The following is a 21,063-nucleotide window of genomic DNA, read 5'->3' on the forward strand; positions in this document are numbered from 1 at the left end:
ATGATATACGCAAACAACTTCGCGAATAAAGTTTACAAAAAACTGTCTATCATATTGTGTTTTTGTTACGAAGTTAGACACGACATATTTTGCTATTCAAATAGGCAATAATATTTGTTACGCACTACGCAATTATTTTTCAAAATTGATTTGTGAGATCTTCTTGAACGGAAAATTCCTCAAAAAGTCAATTTTCGATGGGTCAGTCCGGGGTAAACTGACTGACAGGAAAAAGAAAGACCACAAGCCCCACCTAAAATCTGCGAAATTCAGTAATTCAGTACCCCCCCTCCCAAAAAAAAACAAAAAAAACAAACAAAAAAAACAAAAAACAACGGGGTATAAGAAAGTCACTCAGTGAGAAAAAGCAAAATAAAAAAATAATATACAAGTAAATCTTAATTGTTCGAAAAAGAAATAACTGCAGTTTAAAAAATATTACCAGAATTGTCACAAACAGCAAACTTCGGTAAAAAGAATCCTGTGCACTTATGGCGCGGAGACAAATAACAAGAACGGAATCAGAAAAATTATGTTCTTTCGAAGTGTTTCCGAAATCATATTTCTCTATGTTGGCGTGTCATTAGCGTAGCGAAAAGAACTTCGTTCTCGTCATTATTTATATATAGTGGAGCGTCTTCGTTTTTCTCTTACGTATTGTTGTGGAAATTTTATTTTTTGCACACTACTTTTCAGGCATTTGGGAAGACCTTATTTCTGCCTACATTCACTTTTGAAAACTTTCATGGAAACACCTTTACTTTACCAGTTAGTTAAATAAAGCTTTGGAACACTTATCTTTTTAAAAAGAAAAAAGAAAAAAAAAGTAAAAATAGTTACCAAGATGAGATTCGAACATGCGACTGCTCTTGTATCGGTGCTCAAAGAGACTAAAATTTCCATTCTTGTAGGACACATTTGCGTTTTAATACAAGCTCACGAGCTTGTAATAATTACAGAAATAATAAGAGAAAAAAAAGAAAGTTGTTGCCATTCGCGAAATATTTTCCCTTAATAAGTAATTATTTTTATTTTCGCAAATATTTTTTACGCAAAATTTGCCCCAAAATTACAATCCGTTAAATTTTCTCCTCGCGAACTTGCTGCTCCTAAAGTACTTGTCAACATGGTTTTATTATATCTAACACTTCTTCAAAATTGAGCTACGAAATCCGTGCTGTGACACTGTAATTGCTCAACTAGACAACCGATTAAGATATCAATTCTATTCTTATGCTGACCGCTAACAGAAATGAATGATTAACATTTTTACAGTACCTGGCATGATTCGGCCGTGGTTAAAGGCAAGATCTTTCGCACTGGAAGCGAACGCTCTACCACAAGGTTACAGGTGAGATAATTAAATCTCTTGTTATCAAGTTTAATCTAAGAATCAGAAGTCAAATCAGGATGTAAAGAAAAAGCAGTTGATTGATGATGCAGAAAGGGATTGCTTGAGTTTTTATTATGTAGATGTATTTAATAATGACTGATCTTTTTACAGCTATAAAATAATTTAATAAAAATGAAAATAATTTTTTCATATTTTATGTATATTTGGTCACGTGGTCAAACGTGACACAGTATGTACAATGAAACTTCTTTTTTGTGTCTACATATATAGATATTTATAACATTTGTTGAGAGATATATACCTATCACACACTTTCCAAGTGTTGGCCAACATGTCATTTCCATGAACAAAAAATCCAGAAACAACCTACAGGGGGGTCATCCCCATGAACGAATCAGTGTGAGCTCTCATACAGGACATCACCTGTGAATATAACTTTTTACTATTAAATTCGTATCACATGAATTATAATTGCGAAAATGAAAAATTTGAAAGTCTAGAAACTTCAATTTACGAAGGTTATACTACATTTAAAACTACCATACAGCTTGTGTTAAAAAAGAACTAGCCTTTTGCTGCGATTAAAACGGCTAATAGATTTTGTAGCATGCTTAATACATGAAAAACACAACTGATTACAGCGCTTCTATTTTAGGAACAAGAGATAAAAAGCATCTAAATTTAGTTAAACTTGTACAACTTCGTGCTTGGGCACAACATGTTTCTCTATGGAAATCCTCTTTTTTATTAGGCACAATAAGCTCATGGCATAAAATGTCAGAAGTTCAAATATCTGTGTGTATTCAACACAAAATACGTCATCACACCCATAGAAACAGTCATTGCCCACACCGCCACTTTCACCATCGGGTTCACTTCGTGTTTTATTAGAGCACCTGACTCTCCTCCACTGGCGACAATGTCACTTCCCGATATGCTAACTTGTCGGGAGGATTCTGAAAACAATCTGCCGTGTTTCTTTCTACGGCGGAGTATGCTGTCCGGTCTTTGGTTGTATGATTGATATATAAGTTCCGCATGTTGAGAGATGGAATCGCTAAAAATTAAAAAGCAATAAAAAACAAGGATAGAAACTACAAAAGAAAAATTTCAGGTACAAAGAATCAGTTATTTCTATCTTCTGTACTGAAAATTGTATTCTCTTTAAAATGGTAGCTGAATAGCTACTGGTGTTAAAAGTGCACGAAATAGCAATACCCATGTATAACGAGCGATAATTTGAGGACCGGAATATGCAGGACAAACGAACCTGTGGGTTTTCCATGAGATGACAACTAGTAGTAATACCTGTTGACTGTCTGTTGGCAATTTTATAATTGTGCTACGGACGCACGAAATGCAACATATAAAGGACTGGTGAACCCGTGTCTTGTTAATAATAGCGATTGTATGTGAGTGGAAAAAATTACCAGGGACTAAGATATTCTTTTTACTAGTGTAAAAAGATTTCCTTAGCTATAGCCACTCTTAACACGACCCAAAGTATGCGCATGCGCAATAAATACAAAAAACATAAAATGTAGAAATTTTACCTTTCTCTTATGTATTTTCGAACTTCAGCCCTCAACGTTTCAGGAGGATGCGCTTGATAAAGTTCGTACGATTTCGAGATCAGACTTTCAATTTCATCTACACCGATATAAGTAGGTAGTCTGCACAAGCAGTGGTGAACCATAGCCATGTCGCATTCACGTTCAAGTACTTGATTTTTATGTGTAAGTACCAGCTACAAGATACATACAAACTGTCTTACTTAAATGCTACGCTATATTTGAAGTGCTGGATTTATCCTCGCGCATTTCTCAGCAAAATTATTTACAACCTCCACAAAACATATCGAGACAGCTGTACGTTCGTTTTCTTTATTTTTAAACATGCATTAAAACGTCACTACTCCACAGCTAATAAGTAGATTACGTAAACACTGTTAAATTAGCTAGTTGCGCTTTTTACCATACTAGAATTACAAATTAATCCCCACGAGCCCTCTGAAGTTCGGAAAAGGAAGTTATGCTGATGTCATCGAAAATTAGCTTATTTTTAGAGCTAAAAACCTTAAGTCGTAGGTCCACTGTACACATTAACAAATTCAAAATACAAAAATCTGTTAAAGCATTTGTGCACAGCAGAATACTTGTAAAAACGAACTTTAATATCACCGCCTAGGTAAATGCGTAGATTTCATATCCCCACATTCACTGCACAGTCTGATCTCTTAATGATTTATTTATTTGTTAATTATGTGATGTCAGTACTTACAGCCACAGCTACGTAAACGGGCATGACTGGATGTGTAGCAAGAAACAAGTCACATAACCGAACGATAAGGTCGAATCCATTGAGATCATGTCCGTACCACGTGATCAGCCAACTTAACGCAAATATTGTACCCACATCGGATCTAAATGGAATTAAACATGCCATACTTTTTCTAATTAGTGCCCAAACTCCTGTTAATACTGTCGAAGGATGGAAATGTACCAGTAAGATTAATACAGGTAATGGTAAAAAAATTAAAAAAAACAGTAAGGTCATAGATAAAATTGGCGTCATATATACAAGCAATAAAATGCATTACAAACAACAATACAGACAATGAATTTAACAAAAATGTGAATGCTTGCAAAGTTGAACCAGGTTATGTATAAGTTACCAAGACAACTATGAAATATCCATCATGCGTCTTTAAAAATATTCAGTTAAAAAGTAGTGAATTTGTAATGAAATTGAAACGAGTAGGTTTCTTCACAACAACACAACTCCAGATCTTACCGTAGTAAAAATTGCTCCAATTCTACATCAGCTTTTCCTATGACAGCGTAGAAGAAAGATAACATTTTGTTGGTGCGGTTCATATTCTTATCCATGAAATCCCTGTAAATAGAAACACGTAAATAAATGTTTGTACACGTAAATGAATTTAGTAGCTACAAACCAGTTGTTGGTGAGAGTTGGTCAATCATAGATTTTTAATTACTCTGTCAGCGTTATCCTTTCATCATTTAAATTTACTTTCTCAATAAACGAGTCACTTTGTTATAAAAGTTTTATTCTATATTTTAAGGCAGGAGTCCTGTAATTAAAAGTCACTTTAAAAACGTCCTTATTTTCGCAGAGTTTTTTAGATCAGACATAAATTCGAAAAAGTAAAATTTGAACGTAGAGCATTCTATGGCTGTAAATCAGCTTGATTTTAATCCTCCAAAAGAGCACGTTGTTTCTGGAAAGTGGTGAAACAAGATAAAAAAGCAGTTGTTGTTAATTTATTCATTTACTTATTCATTTATTTATCCATTCATTCATCTTATTTATTTAAAAACGAAACAACTCACACGTTTACTTGATACAGCTACTTTATAGCTACTAAAACTTGACCAAATACTAAAATTTGACCAAATACAACACGTGCTACCTAATGTGAGTCTTTGATAACTGATCAAGAGCAGCGGTCGCCAAATCTTCACCAAGAACACGAAGAAGTGTCACAGCGATATCATGGTAACCCTACAACAGAAATGATGAAAAATTAAAAAGGTTGCTCAAAATAAGAGAGTAAGGGAAGATATCTAAGAGAGATAAAAACTGAGTTCTACTGTATCCAGTGCACTATCCTTTTGTAGGTGCGTGCATAACGATTACTAAAAAGCAAAATTAATTTACCTGGTAATAATTTAAATCTGGATTTCGACATAGCACTCGCATTATAATACTGGTCAATTGATGCTGAAGAACTCTTTTTCGTGACAATCTAGTGTCTAAGAAAAAGTCAAATTAGAATACACTGAAGACGGTCCTGATCTGGTATAGGTGGAAAGTGGAGTTCTAAATACCAAATGGAAATCGTCGATGAGATCTTTTTACATCCAAATTTACTTGATGCCACCACCTATTTTCTTGAAATTCTTTAAGCTCAACATCAGCTGAAACAAGAAAATAAAATAAAAATCAAAGTGTTTAAATAAATAACTTGGTAACATTTTATATACACTGACGATGGTTTTATATCGAAAAGCTTTTGATTTATTCTAACTTGTTTTTTTTAACTTTTGTAATACATCAATTTTCATGGCAAATCTCGCAAATGCTTTAAATGAATAAGTTCTTATGAAAACCTAATCAGACTGGAAAGACGAGAATAAAGAGTTTTGTTTTGGCTACTGTCCTTAGAGATGAAAAGACAGGGACGTAACTAAATACCAAAGAAAGGAATTGGAAATAGAATTTTAAGCAGAAAAGAAAATTTCATTGTTTTTACTGCACATACTTCCTAACTTTTTACATTTGCACAATAGCTTTGTGCACATGGGCAATAGGTTGGTTTTGAGCAAGTCGTGTTGACATGGCTATTTAGAGGGAAAAATAAAGCTAACACTGAACGAAATCATGTAAACATTTACAAAGAGTACACAAGCAACTGAAATATATCTTGCTGTTTACAAAACTAGATAGATACTCCCACCTTTCTTTTTTCTTGGTACAGTAAATATATTGATGTTGAGTAACTTGGGCCAGACTTTACATCTAATGTCATTGGTCACACAACCCTCATTAGAAATCATCAATTTCCGTAGTAGATCAACATTGACAGGATCCGAATCCAGAGCATTATTTAGTTTTCGTATCTTCGCCTTTATGAAGGCTTCTGTAAATAAAATAATACCCAATACTAAAAAAAAGTAATGTTTTGCTACATATTTCTATTTCCTTTATTATATCTTATTTATTATATTTTACTTATTTTATCTTCAGAATATTATACATGATAATGGTGCATCATTGTAAAATCCCTAAAGTGTAAATTCTTATTATTTCTATAAAAAATAAAGAAAAATAAAAGTACTTAAAATAATAATAAATAAAGAAGATTTATGTAAAAGATTAAACAATCAAAAAAAGAACAATAAATCACTTGCATCTAGTATCTTTGAGTTTTGCACTGACTAAAATAAAAAGTCAAAATTTGGGACGTTCAGATTATATCATACTTCCTCCTTGTCCTTAACGTTAAAATGGAAATGCTGATCAAAAAATGTGTAGGACGATATGCTTTTGATGAACGGTTACAGAGATATTGGGGTTTAACCCTATTATACCCGGGCTTTTTAGGTCTGCTGTAGCACTGGGAGGGGGGCATAAAGTGCCCGCGGCCACATTTTTATAAATTATAGTCATGAACCACAAATTATTTTGCTATAAAACTTGGCACATTTATAATTTAACACAATAGGAATACGATGTACTTTTAATTTGGGTGTAATGACGTCATTGCCACCTGTTGTGACGTCATCAAAGACAAAGGGTAATTACAGACCAAAATATCAATTTTGGTCCGTAAATTATATATTCTGGTTTGTAAATTACACATCTGGTCCTCATTTTATCTTACACATGTGATTACTTTCAAATGTTTATCAACTGAATAATTCTTGACTAAAGATTTAACATAGAAGCAGATAGCAAAAAATATTTAATTTAACTATTTTACCCCCTGTCCACAAATTGCTTAGCCCCGGAAATGTACAAAAAAAATCCGAAAAATTTTTTTAGACTCAGAAAGTCCAGTAAAAGTTAGGAAAAGTCACAAGAAGTCAGGGTCTAATAATGAGTACAAAAAAGATATTAAAAAAAGAAAAAGCCACAGGCACTTTAAGCCTTCAATTTAGGATTTTTAAACATGTTAGAAATGTTTTTAGAGACCATGATCATGCTGCATAAATAAACAACAAAAATACCTCGTTGTGTATCAACAGCATCAGCCTTGCTACTTTTCGTCTTCAATTTATGTTTGTTTTGCTTCGATTTGTTGGAATGTTTTCTCTTCGAAGAAGCAGTGTTCATTGTGAGTCATCAACATATTGTTTTAATTCATTCCTTTTTCTTCTACTCTATCACGTATACAAAGAAATGTGCATTAAAAGATGCAGTTTTGGTACAGATCACTTTTCAACATTAGTATTTCCTGTGAGCTTACTGGACATAAATATTGCAACTACTGACAAAATATTTGAAGTAAGTCTCTTATATTAATAGCTTTATTTTGACTGGTGACTGAATAAATGAACAGCTGTGTCATTTGTCGTTACTTGAAACTGGGTCTTAAAATCAGAAAATATCAAAGACCAAACAGGGTAGGGCAAAACAAGAGAGGAAACATTGTCATATTGCATTGATTGTAATTTATGAAAATATTTTCACATCATACAACATGCAAAAAATATTCAATAACAAAGGTTATTTATGTTTGCTTTATAATTTAACTTACATCTTAATAAGATACCAATTCAAACAAAAAACAAAACAAAAGAGTGCAACAAAAAAATTGTGACAAATCCAGAACATCTATGATTAAAGTTTCTTGAGAAAAACAAAAACACAACTAATAACAAAAGTTTAGTGTTTAAATAAAAATTTTAGCCTTCCCAAATATTGTTAGGCTGCATGTATGTCAACACAAATGGTTCAACACAACAAACAATTCACAGTTTATAGTTAATTGTTAAAAAGAATTTGATTTCTTTAACATCACAACACAACTCCCCCTCTCAATGCAAGAACAAGATGTAGCACTGATCCACCAGACACTTTATAATCTTGGGCTGTTTTGTCATCATTCCTAAAAGACATTTTTAAAAAAATAAAAGTTATGGTTGCTTAAAAGTAATCTCTCAGAATTACCTGCAGTCAACCTATCCAAGTTAATCTTGCAAATGGAAAAAATGCTTCTTTACTCCTATCAAATTTGAAATATTTTGATTACTCAGTGGAAAGTTTTCAGTTGCAGTTACAGCAATTTTCAAAGACTTTCTAAGGATGCTTAATTCTGAAATGTAGATGGCAAAATTCATAAGAATTTAACCCAACTAACATTTTTAGGGAAAGTATATGTTTAGCAAAAAAGTTTAAAATGTCGCCTGGACCTAAATTCTCCATTAAAATCTGGTGAACTTAAAATTTATAATAAATTTAAAATTTACCCATTTTTAATAATTTTATTGTTTATAAGGTATATAGAATTACAAGCACAGTCACAAGTTATAAATACAAATACATACATTTGTTTTCCACTGAAGATCAACCTAAAAGAAAAATTAATTTATGATAGTAAACTTTGTTTGTGCTTCAACATAACTCAAACCTTAATGGTGACATATAGTGAAGGAGTATTGCTGTTACAATCTTAAGTATATAAATTAGTGCAAAGAAAGGTAGAATTTCCACCGTAACCACACAAGGACATTGTGGAAATTCCAGCTAGCGCATTTTTAACGGTGGTTATGCAACACTGGTCAAGTGATGCTATTTGGCCATTTCTAGAAGTAGTCGAAAAACAACCTTTTACAAAATATATTATGACCTTGATTAACTATCATTGTAAATAAGTAAATTAGGCATAAACATAGAAAAAATAGAAAATAATGACCTCTGTTGTGCAGGAGGAATGCCTTCCTTTTCTTCAACACGTTCCTTTATCCTCTCAACCTGAAAAATATAAATTATTGTTTATTGAAGTTTTAAATGCTTAATTTATAGAAATTTTAATTAAGTGTATATATATATAGTTGTGTATTATATTTAAACCAGTAGTCAGATTATTACCTTGTCGCTACTGTGGTACCATTTTGTGCAGAGATGGACAAAATATCGGTATTATTAATATAGAGATAAAAAACAGTGTGAGCAGACAAAAGAAAAAATAGTATACCTTGTCATATGGCTCAATATCAATTTCAATCTAGCAAAAAATTGAATAGTATATTAATATAAATATATTTATAAAATTTAAAATTTACACCTAGTGTTCTCCATAGCATTTCCACAGCACTGTAATATTTAAAGTGTTGTGCAATCTAACATACTCCTGTCCTCACATACTATTGACACATGGAATAAAGAAAAAAACTCATGAAAGTTATGGTAACCTTTTATGCATTAAATGACCAACAGAACCAAAGTATCATTGCCCAAAATGTCAAAAAAAGAAATACTATTAAAAGATCTGTATATATAAAAATTATGGTAAATATGGCAAATATGATAAATTGTACACAATTGGTATCTGTACCTCTTTTCCTGTAAGTGTCTTGACCTTGATCAACATATTGATTTTGTTAATATACTAAAGACTAAACAAACACAGAACTTCAACTTTACTACATAAGACAACTAATTCACTCGAAGCAAATTTATTAATATATAAATATCAATGAAGTTGTCTCAAAGCAGCTTAGATTTGCTTACTTTGGAAACACAAATACTTTACAAAGTTAAATTAGGCTAAATATGAAAACCATCCAATTAAATAGTTATAGCTTTACTCTAATTAAACCATATAAAATTTATTAGGTTCTGAAATGAACATATAGCATGGTATGGTTACAGAGGAAATTCCATCAATATAAACTTACATGGTATGTGATGATCTCACATCACACTCTGCTATACAAAAATGAGGTGTGTTAACAACTTTTAAAATTAAATATTTCTTTTTTATTCTAATTTATGATAGTATATTATGATATGATTTTATTGTGAAATAAATTGCAAACAGAATGTCATCTTTCCTATTAACTTGCAGTGAAAGTCTTTTATATTTTTAGGTGCTTCACTTTTTATGTTTGTATTTCTCTATGTAGTGTTCTCAATTGGCTGAGGCTGCATCTGTAGTTTTGTTTATCTTTTCGTATCTTTGTGTTTAGTCACATATACTGTACTATTACCGCTGCCCCTTGTGCGTCCATGTTATTTCCTATACACCATCCATGCACAAAACTTCTTATTTTATTTTGCTACTGTTACCAGGATTTCGAATAAGAAATATAAAGTCACTTTTGCAAAATTTGATGATTTTAGACAAGAAAACCTCTTTCCCGCTGTGGATCTGGAAGCACCCAAGGCACTTGCCATTATTAAAATAGAAATAAAAACGATTAATTAAAAATTTAGATTATCCACAATTTTGAAAATTTCTTCATAGAATGATTCCCAAAGACAGCATTTTAATTCACAAACTTGGAATTGCAATATGCTAATTCGTACTCTGGTAACATGATTTGGGGAATAATTTCCATGATCTCTCTCTAAACACAATCCACAAGATTTTGTCTTAAATGTCACATTCAATCATATTATAATAAAGCAGTGTTGCGAGTATCTTTTCTAGGTGTCATCGACATGTATTTCGCATCTAGGCCCTAGGACTTTAATTATAAATTGCTAATACAATTATTAATTAATAATATTATATATATACAATTAAACTTCAGGGTTTTTTTATTTTAGAAAGAAATACTTTCAATATTATTTTTTATTTTTTTAGGGTAGTTTTCTACTTATTTCAAAATGAAATACGTTGATTTTAAGCTTGTAAATTTTCTTATCGTTTTACAATGAAAAATGACAATTTTTAAGCCTTACAGTGACATGTTAACTTTTTCTTATTTCATACATTTTATATAAAATTTTCTTTCTTGTTGACCTGCTATGATAATTAATATAAAAACAAAAGGTTATGAGAAGTTTACATGAGCTAATTAAAGTTGGAGTGCAAGACAAAAATTCAATTGTTTTCAACATGCAAAAATAGCTCAGTATTTAACAATTGGATAACAATAATAGCAAAACTTCTGACGCTACTAAAAGCTCTTGCAAAGGTGATAACTGTTGTGTACATGTAAAGTTATATTCAAGCGGTACTGTATAGCTACCCAGCTAATGGGAAGACACAAAATCGCTTTAGCCCTAAAATAGGGTTATTTAATCGGCTGACAAAAAACATCAAAAATTAAAAAAAGATTGTGTCTATAACAATCCAGCCATTAATGAATGCCACTAAGCACTGATTTTTTAAATTAGTTTTTCAGGACTTTTGTCATGCATGACAGATCATTTGAAACAGAGCACAATAATAATGGCGGACGGATAATTGGTGTGGGAAGACAACGACAACGTATTACAAAACTGCAATAAAAAATAGTGTATTCTGTTCGCATAACAGTACTGAAATCAGGATACGTAACATCGCAGAGTACGTATCAGTGTGACGCACATAATCCATGAGGCTGTCTCAATCACAAAATGAGCATTGAAAACATCGCGATCTATCGTAAATGTTGCATTGCAATTTTAACGACATTACAATCTTTATACTTTGTGCATCTTTAATAAATAAATAATAACGAAAGCAGTTACCAAAATAAATCAAGAAATTTAAAATAAAAATAAAATAAAAGAAAATTATTTAACGTAAAAGAACCTTTGTGGCTTTTGTAACAAAATATTTTCCACAAAATTCAGCCTCTAAAAATACTATCGCAAAAATAGATGTTTCAATTGCTTTGTAATGAGAGCAAAAATATTTCCTGTTTTTCCGGAAAATTTAAGAAAAAAATTATTTTGGCTTCAGTATTTTAGCTAGCTCATGGTCTTCTGTTAACTCACTACATAACTATTTTATTCTATTAACTATTCCAATTAATTTGGATAGATTAAACATAGTAAACAACATTTTAGTAACAAGACGTGAAGGCTTGTCAGAATCCTATAATTATATCTAAAAATCATTCTTCATTGTGATGTAGATGTAGATCATTTTAAACAGTCAAAACAAGATTGTAGAAAGTGAAAACATGGCCATAGATCGCTTAAGAAGGCAACAAAACGGGATTGTAGAAAGTTAAAACATTGTCGTAGTTCGGTTAAAAAGCATCAATACTAGGTCGCAGAAAGCAAAAACCAGGGTTTGAATAATGTATTAAAGTAGTTTGCAAAAAATTGCTGCCCCTTTGCAGCTGTGGTCTGGCAGCACTGTGAGCCACTTGTCCTTAACCCCTTGTTAATGGATATTTTGCTGCGAGTCATTATAGAAATAGGTGATACAAACAATTTATTAAAAAATTCATTCATTAACATTTTCTTGTTAAATGTTTCACAAAGACAACATTTCGATTCACACATTGAGCACTGCGACCTGTGTTAAAAACACTAAGAAATTTGTCTCAGAAGCTTTTTCTTTGTAAAAATCTTTATCTTGGCTGTTGAAGACAAGAAAGTCAAGACCAAAAGAGTTGCTAGTTTCAGAAGCTAGGTTCTTGTGTTTGAGGTTCACGAGTTTAAACATACTTGTTTTCAACAGAGAAAATTTTGTATTTGTATTTGTTTTTTGCACTTTAAAAGTTGCGAACAGGGAATTACAAAACGTAAACACTTTTAACGTTGAATGTGAACAGCGTGTTCCAACATTAACATCGCAAACCATCATGACCATCACAATCTTAAAATGTTAATCAGAATACTATCTTACTTCCTGAATTATTTTGCCTGTGGATTTGCATATTATATATGTACAGTACAGTTGTAATTTACCGCGGACGCGAAACTCGCATGAATAGTTACATAGAACAATAACATTGCAATAGCTTTTGTTTTTTTAAGAAAATAATTGGCTCGCTGATAAAAATTGACCCCATGCGATCAATTGTTTAATCACAATAGGTTGTAAGATCAATTTTAGCAATCTATTTTGCGCGAACTCTTTGCATTTTAAAAGTTTAAAATCGAAAAGCGGCAATAGAAATGTTTTTTAAATCGCATTTTAAAAGTTTCAAAACGAAAAGCGGCGATAGAAATGTTTTTTAAGATCACATTTTACCAGTTTAAAAACGAAAAGCACCGATAGAAATGTTTTTATTTGTTTCAATAAAAAAGTATACGGAAGGATTATTTTACGTTGTTTGTTAAGAAGGAAATGTTTTCATCGAGAAATGTAGATATTGTATTTATTTCAGAATATACACCATTTGTTTTACAAAAAATAAACCGTAGTTGTATTCTTTTAATAAAAAAAAGCACAAGTCATTTAATAGTTGTGAACAATGCTTCTCATATGTTTTTTAAATTAAACGCGCTGGAATCTTTTTAAGTAATTAAATCAACAATACATTCCCGCGCAATGTATTATAAAACTTCGCGAAAGATTTTTATTATTTAATTACTTCATGCTAATACTTAAGGGAATAGCTTTATCAATACACTTCCACAATGAATCTCGTTATTACAAGAAATATAATTGCTCCGATATTTCTTCGCGAATGGAGCTAAATGAATATTTAGCTCATGTTAATTGTGGTGACTTCAGTATACCTTCTAGCTGTCCTGTATAATGATAGATACCACTCTGGCTCTGACCTAGTACTGTACCTCAAATAAGGTTAAGAATAAGGCACTTCTGATTCAGTTAATAGGTAGCCATGTTGGATTATATCTGCTTAGAGCATTGTCTCAGTTGCCCCAGGTCAACATGCATCTGTTTTGCCTCGCTTAATAATACAAGTCAATAAATACATGACACATGGGTCAGTCCAATTTTAGCCATAAAGAACTAAGGTTGTTGAAGATTAAAGCTCCTCAGATTTGAAGCTCCCACCCACCCACCCATTATCATCTGTGGTAATGTCTCCAATTTTACTTGAACTAACTATGTTTATTTTCTTTTATGTGCTGCCAAACCGGATGACACTTGCCGAATATGCTTGCCTCCGATCACTGGCACTTCTTTTCACGCACTGGTCCAGTACTGCAAGCATACGATCAACAGGGTGGCCACTCAAAATTAAAAAAAAATCCAAGAACTAATCAAGAACAATTCAAGAACAAAATATTGGTTTTCAAGGACAAAAATAATTTTTAACAACTTCAACAAAAGCTAATATCTTGATCAATTCACTGACTTTATACATCAATATAGCATAATCTGTGATAATTTGAACAAAATAAAAGAGTGTAGACATGTAGAAACCTTGATAATAAAGTTGATATCGTTCCAGAAATCATTCTTTTAGGAGTACATAGCTACTTTGTGTACAAGTTTATAAATACTTATCAGAAAGCTAGAATTATATAGTAACAAAAGTGTAAAACTAAAAATAACAGAATATAAAAGTCACAAAAATAACAAAGTTCAATAAATAGTGTTCTTCTCTTCTTGTTTCTAAAATCTATTTATCCAGTATTATGGAAACGGTCCAAAGGATTCTATTTCTTGTGTTTTATAAAACTTTAATTCTCAATTAAAAATAGAACATATATTGTATTGTATAAGAAGATCTTCAAATTAGAAAATGAACCAGACAAAATGACGCTAATATGAAGCTAATAAATAATCCATATATCTTGAAATAAACTAATGTCAACAAACTACGAGTATTATAGAGGTTATTAGTTTTTGAGATCTTCCTCCAGTTTTTTAATAGCCTCATCTAAATCCACCATTGTCACTTTTTTCTCTGTAATGGCTTTTCTGAATGCATTTGCTTTCAGAAACATAGCAATGTCATGGCTAACCTCGCCCTCATCAAGACAGTTGTTCATATCTTTGTTCAATGATCGAATACATGTATCTACCTCCATTCGTTTGCGTTTCACACTATCAATCTCATATGCTATTATCTTTCTCTTGTTATTCGCTGCTTCATTTTCTTTTGATTTTTTTACTTCTTCAAGGGCAAATACATACCTAGAACGGGCTGTTTTACATGATGTAACCATTTTGGCAGTGATTTCAATATCATGCACATCTTTCTTGCAACACTTTAAGGCATCATATACCAACCGCTGAGCACATAGTGACTTGTTTTTAAGATTTTCGATAGTGACTTCTTTGTTGATGCTGAATCCTCTCTCGATCTGGCTTTGTCCATGTGAAATAGTGAAGACCATCACCATGACTTTCCATAAATCTTTGTATTTATCAGAACCGTTTAAATACTCGCGGTAAAAATGATCCAAACGATTATCAGAAAGGCTAAAGCCAAGAAACTTATCTTTATGAGTCTTAGCTGTGCGTGAGATGAACTCCTCCAACTGCAACTTGGCATTATCTGCTTCTTTTGAATTGATGTGATTTGTTGTGTAAAACTTGTCCACGACCTTTTCAAACTTAAGTAGACAGTTTTTACTTTCAATCATATTCTTTGGAACAAGACTAGACAAAGATCGAACAAAAAGGTGTTTCAATGGCGATCGTTCTTGTAGCTTTTCAATAATACCTTTAATAAGTGCAGCACATTCTCCTTTAAACTTCAACTTCTTTGTCAAACTGGCTTGAAGGGACGAAAGCAAGGTTTTGGTGGCAGTTGGTAACTTGACTAATTCCGGTGGTAAATGATTCTCTCGTTTCTGCAAATCAATTTTAATTAAAGAATAAGCTGAATCAGCTTCATCAATAACGGTTTTCCGAATGAAAATCTTCATTAACCGACGGATAATATTTTCTAATATTTCCGAAACAAATGGCATCATTGGATTATCCGTCTGGAATTGCTTCAGATACGAAGACATCATGCTGGCTACATCAACAAAGAATTGTAACTTTACTTGCATAAACATGTCAGTGTGGTGGGTGACCAAGGTGTCATACGAACTGTTTTTGCTTGGTTGTTTTGATTTGCATAAGGTTTGATAATGCTTTATGACATTCACAACATTTTCCCAAACTTCCTTTGCTCGGATGGCAACAGGTTCATCCTCAACCCAACCCAAATCTGAAAGGCTCCGTGCACCACGTGTAATCCACACGAACCAACATCAATAATTTGGGGATATTCTTTCTCAGTACGATGCGATTTTAAATTTTCATAAACTTTCCAATTAGTGTTTGGTCCGTCCATGGAAAGCATGACCATTGATTTCTGGGGTAACGCATCAGTTGCTTGAAGAATCTTGTGCAAGATGTTATCTGCATTTGGGCGCCTGAAAAACCTTGAGGTTAGGTAACGTGTCTGGACTTCATAGAGATTTTCATTCCAGAAACGAATCTGAACGTCCATTTGTTCTTCCTGTTTATAATGATTCAAACTTTCGTCAAAAAGTGTGGAATAGGTTGGCGAATTTTTAATTTCTTGGAGCAAGATTTCCATGAAATATGGGGCTAATCCATGTACGATGTAGTACGCACATTTCGTTTTTGATAACTGGAATGACTTTGCTATGTCACTGTCAGGGAACATCACACAAAATAGCTGGTTCAAATTCAAGCAAGAACGAAATGAATGATGTGATGTTAGTACTTTCAGAGCCCAACGAATTTCAGCATGGGAAACTGCTAATGTACTCATCATTAAATCAATCTTGTTAGTGGCGGGGGAGGCGTCTTTGCTTGATGATGGCTTTGGAGGGTTACTTTTGAAGAACAGACCAGAAACTGGACTATAGTTTTTCACATTCACTTGATGCTTGTTGCCCTTAGAATGCGATGCTAAAGCACTTTTTCCCATTATAGTTATGTCTATCACTGTGTTACAAAGTCTACACAATGCTTTGTGTTTATCTGGTCCCCTTTTCAACCATATTTTAAACTGTTCATCGCTCAACCAACTTTCATTAAAAATACTTTTTCCATGCATTCTGGTACTTTTTTTACTAGACATTTTTTTACTATTCTAAAAAGATTTTTCATAGAATTGTAAAAACTCAAGAACATTCAAGAACCAAGGGTGGAAAACATACTATTTCAAGAACAATTCAAGACCAAATAAAATTCAAGAACATTCAAGAACATTCAAGGTTTTCAAGGACGAGTGGCCACCCTGATCAAGCTTTCGGATTAGCTCACATCACCCAGTCGTCGATGGGTGGTCATGCGATCACTGATCACTGTGGCTGCACTGTTGCTCTAGCCGCACGGTTTCCTTACACAACCATTTGGCTACGAGAGTTGTGAAGGTTTTTGTCCAGCGGTGGGAGCAACAGTTCATCCAATTTCCACTTGCGCTTTTACTGATGGGAATGGCGGGCTTCCTACGTCAGCCATATAACATTTGGACAGATGAGTGTGTAAGGCTTGTGTATCTTATTATTACTTGATATTATTATCACTTATTATCATTACGGTGAGGCACACCCTTTTATGAATCCTGATATTATTATTATGTGGTAACACACGCTGGGCCAAAACGGTTCATCCAATTTCCACTTGCGCTTTTACTGATGGGGATGGCGGGCTTCCTACGTCAGCCATATAACATTTGGACAGATGCGTGTGTGAGGCTTGTGTATCTTATTATTACTTGATATTATTATCACTTATTATCATTACGGTGAGGCACACCCTTTTATGAATCCTGATATTATTATTATGTGGTAACACACGCTGGGCCAATACGGGACCAGCTTGTGCATTCCACCTTTAGCTCATGATTATTGATAACACATGTTTATTGGGTGCAGAAGACACCATATGTGATTATCGGTTTATAGTGAAGTGCAGTGTACCTTCATGATTGAAGTGGAAGAGAAACAATATCCTTCATGCATGAGAATAAATTATTAAATAAGTATATAATTAATAAACTAAATAATTAATCATTAATTACAAGTGACAAGTAAATGTATTATTAGTTGTGAAATGTACCTCGTGAATAGAGGATATGAGTATGTAATTCATGCATGAAGAGATCTGGGTCATGCCTTGGAAACCGTTCACAATATTATGATCCATGAGGACATAAACTTGCGAGGGGCAACCAAAACGTCCATACTCTTAGGAAATTACCCTCTTTGCCTTGGGCAAGCATTTTGGTGTGATTACCTTGTTATGATTACTAGCAGCATGCGTTATCTGTCCTGCCTTACTTATTTATTTTCTTACCCGGCATCCCAATCCATTCCCCAAATTTACAAATTGCGTTCCATGCGTATGATGTTGTATACCAAAATGTGCCATAATACAATATTCTTGATTAATAAGTGTGTTTTTACTGAGTAACCAAGACAATTAAGTGCACACACAAATAAATATAAACTCGCAAAACCCTTAGGGGATTTAATTATAACAAAAGACAAACAACTGCCGTCCTCCACGCAAAGGTGTGATATGAGCATGTACGTGGTAGATTACATTTAGACTGTACTGTAGCTAGGTGGTCAGGGGATCACAGTTTAACAACACACATCACAATAAAACTATATTTAAAACTATAAAAGGTTATGTAGTTATTGAGGATTGCCACATCATCATCGCCCAGAGGTGTTTGTTCAAATAGTATATACCTAATAAAGACGGTAGCTATAGACCTTTGTAATGTTCACATTTTCCGTAATAAGCTCTAACAACTGCATAGCGGGCGGAAAGATGCCGAAGTTTGCTGAAGAAGTCTTTTTCAGACCATTTTCTACAGAAATATTTTTGTGTAGATGGATAACTTCTGATTAACATATATTTATACAGTCCTGGTCATATGAATTTTAGCAGCTGAGTGATACTTCACTCGCCTCGATTGTCGTAGGTGCATGATGAATTTCACGCGTCTTGCCTTAATTGAGGAGTGTGATTATTCATAATTTGAGGTGCGTGATAACACATATGAAAAGTGTGGTCATCTGGTAGGCCTAATGAGTAATTGAATGTATTGCATCTTTATTAAAGGACCGTCACAAAATTTTCGTACACAATTTGTATAGTTTGTATAAAAACTTTGTATCAATGATCAGCCCTTAAAATTAGCGCCGGCATTTTCGGAACATTCGGCACAATACGAAGATACCGTAGTTGCGTCGGCAAAAGCGGTCAGCGTTATTATGAAGAACGTAAGGTATAAAGAACATTAAAGTCGGCCCTTTCCTTCATGCTGACACTCTTATGCTCACCTGATGAATTACACTGAGACTCGAACGAAAGACGGCGCCGTGGCGCCGTAGATTAGTGGTTATAGCTCTCATACTCTGTGCGGGAGACCGGGGTTCGATTCCTCTTGACGGCGATTCAACACGGGTGAGTAAATGTTACCATAGCCCCGGGTTAACCCAAGCCATGTGAGGGAAATTGGGAAGATGGCACACTGTGTGGGCCGTTGGATGTTGCAGGGAGTTGTCTAGTAGAGCGCGGGCTCTAATTGGGTCTGTGTAGCTCAAAAATGAGCTTTAAATACTCTAGGACTCTCCGTCTAAGCCATGGCCCCTCCTGGAAATAATAGACAGGGTATATCCCTCGATATTTGTGAGGCTAGCCATGTAAAATATGCACATCTATCTATCTATCTAGTAAATAATTACTTTATACAAAAGACATTTCAGTTGGGCATTATTGAAGTGACTAAAGTGTTTTTGGTGCGTGATTAAAGACGCTGCTCCATTGTTGCAGGAACGTGCAGAAGTGCGGGGTGCGATCACGCACCTCAAAAGAGGAGGACTATATATAAAGTGGTAATAATACCTTTGTGCTAAAAGACAGACTAAAAAAGGACTCACTTCACCTTTTGTTGAAGCTGAAAGGGCTTACGACAGAAAAAGTAAACATTTAAAAAGGTCTAGCGTAATGACTTGCGCCATAGCTTGTTTCATTTTTTTCGCAAGGTAAATAGTTTTTTAACCAACCAGATTTTCTAAAAAAAAATTATTAGCTAATTAAATTACTTTATTTTGCCTGTCAAAAAAATAAAAAATAAAATTTATCAAGACCAGCAAGTCATCCATAAGTCTCAGGTGACTCTAACACCAAATTTTGTGACGTCGGCCCTAGCATCGCAACCAGGAAGATTGTGGAAAAGAAAAATCAGGAGTGGTTTCTTTAACGCTATCACAGACTAGAAAAAATGATCAGTGTAGTCAACAAATGCCACAAACTAACAAACAGCTGACCTCAAAACATTCAGCTCGAAGAAAAAAATAAATTGTCTTGCTAATTATATCCGATATTGGTTAATTTTTGAATAAGTAAGACTGAATAAACAAGGCTATTAGATGTGCTGACTGTGCAATTTGTCCAGGGAAGAGGGTCATGGGGCCCGATCATCCTCATTCCTCTCCTCTTGCCCAAGACTCTGACGTCTGTTATAATTTATCAGTTGGAGACCGGTTTCCGTAATTATGTCCTCACAGTACATCACAGCCGAGGAAAAGCCTCATTTGCTACAATATTTCTCTTAGTGTTTCCCAATCATAACTTTTATTGTTAATTTAAAACACATATACATGGCCGTCCAGCATTTTGTTTTTTCTTTTAGTAATATTTCGTAATACTTCATCAAACTATACAAAAAGTTGTCGTTACTAAAGGTTATCATTACATTGACATCAAATCGACGTTACTGCAACGACTTCCGTCTAAGGTACGCGAGCATTGGTCTCCATAATGTCGTCGTCACATACTGGCTATCGTCTAGATTAAGACCATATTCACTATGCGGCGACGTATCCTGGAACTGAATTTCCAGTGCTTTGTGTACCTTACGATCAAATTTTAGCATGTTTGGAGTGTCCCAATCATAACTAACATTACAAGAACTGGAATGAAATGAAAGTTCTGATGCGTTCCACATTTTGTGTTGTTCGAAGCGGGTGGCGATATGGCAAATGCGTTAAAGAATATGCCGGGGAGACAATATCAAGTATTATCCAACCTCGTTCCCAGGTTATTGTGACCCCTGAGCCGTTATTACGGAGTGGAATTTATCATCAAGGAAAAATGCCCTGGGAACGAGGTTGAGTAATATCAAGAAAATGTTTTTATCGACAAATGTATTGTAGGAGTTTAGAGATCTATAATCATGTCCATTGCCTCTTGAAAATTATTTTTTGTGCTTGTTCACATTTTAAGCTACTATTTTTCTTAACGATGGGCAATACCGCTCCATATTGACCCGTCGTGAAGAGCACTAAGCCAATTAGAACGCCTAAAAACCTGCATTGCCCGCAGA

At 33.6% G+C, this 21,063-nt stretch overlaps 2 protein-coding genes across 2 annotated transcripts; both read right to left on the minus strand.

Moving 5' to 3' along the window:
- Positions 1-1,431: 1,431 nt before the first annotated feature.
- On the minus strand, positions 1,432-7,384 carry LOC130614844 (TBC1 domain family member 20-like). Its single transcript, XM_057436305.1, has 9 exons — positions 7,108-7,384; positions 5,835-6,017; positions 5,206-5,295; positions 5,036-5,130; positions 4,788-4,879; positions 4,148-4,249; positions 3,635-3,776; positions 2,908-3,101; positions 1,432-2,411 (listed from the first exon to the last, which is right to left on the minus strand). Exons 1-9 carry the CDS (start codon positions 7,211-7,213, stop codon positions 2,132-2,134), a joined length of 1,284 nt encoding a protein of 427 aa, XP_057292288.1. The 5' UTR covers positions 7,214-7,384; the 3' UTR covers positions 1,432-2,131.
- A 144-nt stretch (positions 7,385-7,528) lies between these two features.
- LOC130614846 (NEDD8) lies at positions 7,529-9,559 on the minus strand. Its single transcript, XM_057436306.1, has 5 exons — positions 9,438-9,559; positions 9,078-9,107; positions 8,796-8,854; positions 8,428-8,451; positions 7,529-7,988 (listed from the first exon to the last, which is right to left on the minus strand). The coding sequence occupies exons 1-5, from the start codon at positions 9,471-9,473 to the stop codon at positions 7,898-7,900; spliced, it is 240 nt and encodes a 79-aa protein (XP_057292289.1). The 5' UTR covers positions 9,474-9,559; the 3' UTR covers positions 7,529-7,897.
- Positions 9,560-21,063: the final 11,504 nt, after the last annotated feature.

The sequence above is a fragment of the Hydractinia symbiolongicarpus genome, chromosome 11 (genome assembly GCF_029227915.1).
Source record: "Hydractinia symbiolongicarpus strain clone_291-10 chromosome 11, HSymV2.1, whole genome shotgun sequence".
NCBI lineage: Eukaryota > Metazoa > Cnidaria > Hydrozoa > Anthoathecata > Hydractiniidae > Hydractinia > Hydractinia symbiolongicarpus.

Bases quoted from the DNA above. Each gene is read 5' to 3' on its own strand.
- LOC130614844 (XM_057436305.1), bottom strand. From the start codon at position 7,213: ATGAACACTGCTTCTTCGAAGAGAAAACATTCCAACAAATCGAAGCAA. The intron at 5,296-5,834 runs GTGGGAGTATCT...TTCTTGTTTCAG, and splicing joins TGTACCAAGAAAAAAGAAAG to CTGATGTTGAGCTTAAAGAA. The intron at 2,412-2,907 runs GTAAAATTTCTA...TTTAATTTTTAG, and splicing joins CGAAAATACATAAGAGAAAG to CGATTCCATCTCTCAACATG.
- LOC130614846 (XM_057436306.1), bottom strand. From the start codon at position 9,473: ATGTTGATCAAGGTCAAGACACTTACAGGAAAAGAG. The intron at 8,855-9,077 runs GTATACTATTTT...TATATTTTTCAG, and splicing joins ATATTGAGCCATATGACAAG to GTTGAGAGGATAAAGGAACG. The intron at 7,989-8,427 runs GTATGTATTTGT...AATGTCTTTTAG, and splicing joins ATCTTCAGTGGAAAACAAAT to GAATGATGACAAAACAGCCC.